This window comes from Fukomys damarensis, unplaced genomic scaffold (genome assembly GCF_012274545.1).
Source record: "Fukomys damarensis isolate Sample0158 unplaced genomic scaffold, DMR_v1.0_HiC HiC_scaffold_27, whole genome shotgun sequence".
Lineage (NCBI taxonomy): Eukaryota > Metazoa > Chordata > Mammalia > Rodentia > Bathyergidae > Fukomys > Fukomys damarensis.
In genome coordinates, this window is record NW_022900939.1 from 45,793,110 (window position 1) to 45,796,271 (window position 3,162).

General features: G+C 40.8%; 1 protein-coding gene across 1 annotated transcript in view; it reads left to right on the forward strand.

The window, feature by feature from the left end:
- Window positions 1-3,162, forward strand: part of Lgsn (lengsin, lens protein with glutamine synthetase domain) — an 18,341-nt gene that overhangs the window by 6,511 nt on the left and 8,668 nt on the right. Inside the window, 1 exon segment of the mRNA XM_033756842.1 lies at window positions 2,993-3,132. Coding sequence (XP_033612733.1) covers window positions 3,009-3,132 — 124 coding nt within the window. The 5' untranslated portion in view covers window positions 2,993-3,008.

Genomic DNA, 3,162 nt, shown 5'->3' on the forward strand with positions numbered 1-3,162 from the left:
CCTTCCTGGGTCTCCATCTGAGATTTTTCATCAGATGCCCTTTTCTTAACTGAGTCGTTAAGATGCTGCCTATGTTTCACTTTAAATTGGTCGCTAAGACTTAAAAACTCATGGCTTTCCAGTGACATTCCACGTTCCTGGAATTCTTGGCTCCTTTCTGGGTGGGAGTCTGGACCCCTTGGGTCCCCACAGGCCCGCAGGGCTCTGTTGTCTGCCTGCTGTTTGCATCTGCTACCCTTGAACTACAGGGACCTAAGCATCTCCCTTTTTCTGTGTCGTGAAAACTTTAAAATTCCATAGAACTGTTTGATTGCCCATTCTAATTTGTAAGATTTTTTTTTTTGCACATGATGTTTTGTGTTTTATTTGTTTTTATGTCTTTGACTTCATCTTATCCACAGTAGGTTACACCCTCTCTCCTTGGACTGATGAAGTTGGTGACATGTGGGAAGATGGTTCTAACTCATAGACAGGAAAGTTATTTAAAATATGTAATTCAGAAAGAATATGTAACCCATGAAGTCAAACAAATGGTGATGATTTATGCAGACAATGTTATATAATAGAAATAGAATTCTTTCCATGTTAACAGTCACCCTTAATAAATGACTTAGACTTGAATTTCCATTCTTCCCCAGTCATGATGACCTTGAACAGATTATTTAAAACCTGTAGGCCTCTTTCTACTTTAACAAAAATACCAGTAAAAACTATTTCTCCAGCCTGGCTACAATTTTTAAATGAGACATGAAATACATCTTGGTTATGGAAATAATTTTAAAATATTAATGCATTTGCTAAGTGTGATTGCATTTACTTATAGATTGACTATCAAGGGTCAAGAAGAACTCAGTACTTCTTGGGAAAGGCAGAGTTGGAACTCATACCTTATGAATCTTGATTGTAGCCCTTCTTACTGAAGTGCCATTCCCACAGAACCTGAGTTTGACTGATACATTAAGGAGACAAAATATTGCTTTGTAGATGGAATAAAGCAGCCATTCAGTAAACCTGATTTAGTATTATAGTAATGGCTATACTCTGATCACCCTCGTATATAAAAGGAAATCAAAGGCTAAAAGAAAATGAATTTTTCATTTAGAGCAAAAAGCCTCCCTTATATCGAATAGGAGGCATGCATCGCAGACTTCATCTTTGGGTTCATATTGCTGAAATGCCGGGTTGTATCTAGGTAGGCTGTCTTCATTTTTGTCTTAAGGAATATCCCCTTTGGTCTCACTTATATGAAGCAGGCGAATGCTTTTAAAGTGAACTTTCTCTGGGCTTGGGCCTGTGGGCTTTTGGAGGCAGAATGAGGTTTTGCAAATCAGATCTTTACAGAAGCTGTGCTGTTTGTGTGTTGTGGCCTCTGGTAAGGTGCTTGGAGCCCTCTTGCTTCTCTCACTGCCAAGTGGAGATTTGATTTCCCGTGGAGGAGGAGCGCCTGGGCCGGGCAGAACTTCGGCCTTCAGTTGGTTACTCAATTGGTGGCTGGAGTTAGAAGCCGGATCTCAGGATTCATCTCTTCTGAGTCCTCTAATCTACAAGTGAGGGCAGCAGTGAGAGGCCAAACTAATGACGTGTTAGAGTGCTCTCGGGCCTTTGATTCTTGTATATTTCACAAACAAGATTTCTTTAAAAGATCACACACACTTATCTAAAACATTTAATAAAAGTAAATATATATGATATAATATATATTTCTGACAATACAATTTTAGAAATAGGAATTTGTACAGTAAGACTTTATATTGCTGTCAAATTCTATTAAAATATAGTGAGGAAATTTATATAAATATTTGAATATAATCCTGAATGAGGAGGGGAAATGTATTACTTTATCACACAGTAAGCACCATAAAATCCAAATAGAAGATCGTCTGGAGTTGGTGAGGCTGCATTCACTTGACAAGTGAAGGCCCGAGTCACAGAGCAGGCTCTGTTCCGTGACACTTATCCGTGTTAACATGGGAGTACGAGCCATGATCACAATTCCGCATGAGCACAGAAATGTGCACGCCCTTTTCTCTTCTTGTGACCTTTAAAAGCTGAGTTGATTTTATGGGAAGTCGGGTCAACTCTTCCCTGGCCCCCAGCCTGGGCAGCTGTGTGTATAACCCGCCCCAGATAAGAAACTGCTCATTAGCAGCTCTTGGAAAAGATGGCAAGTGAGACCATGTGGAATACAGTTTGTGATGGACCCTGGTGCTATTCCTCCCCTCCGTGTGCAAAGAGAGGGTTGCAGAAAACTGTAAAGACACAGTGTTAACTTAGAAACAAGTTTCCTCGGGACTGCTTTCTTGTGTACGGGGCTGTAGGTGACTCATCCTGTGGTGCCCAGAGGCACTGGCCCCTCCGAGCTCCACCCCACGGCTGCTTTCCCCGCCAGAACACCTGCCAATGGCCTTATGAGACAGCTAAGGTTAGGGTGCTGTGCTTTGGATGTGTTGCTCTCACATCTCCCAAGTTGTAAATTAGTTGGAGTATGACATTTGTTCTAACCATTTAAAACCAGCTGCAAAATAACACTTTAGGAATAAAAGTACTTTTTTGAAGCAAAGTAAATATTGATGCAGGCAAGGATGATGGAGAATGAGTGAGAAGAGAGAAAAAATACAATTCGTTGGTGCTGATACTTTTGGTTGTAAAGATTAGAGACCCTAAAATACATCATAAGCTTTTCAGGTGAGACAGGTTTAATGAGATTTAGGAATAAGCAATATAAAAAAATCCAAAGTAAAAAACAGAGGAATGCTGAGTAGTAAGACAAGATCTTAATTTGCTTAATGGCGTTTTCTGTCATTATATGTCTATAAAAGAAGAGAGAAAAATCCAGCCCACGGCATGGGAATGGATGAAGTGGGAAGGTCTCTCTCCTCATAAAAAGCCTCTAGGCACATTTGAAATCTAACTATTCAGTGTCATGTTTCTTAACTCCTATTTAGTTGTCTGCAGGGAATGTTATTTGGGTTTTTGCCCACTTATTTTATAGGACACCACATGAGACCATGAGATGGAGGGGCGAGGCTGAAGCCAGCAGGATCAGTCAATTAAGAAGGGCGAGAAAGAGTGTCACCTGGCCACACCTCTGTTCTACTCAAGCAGAAGTGAACACATCGGAGAAGTCAAATGGTAATTCTCCCCCTCCCTCCCTCCCTCCTG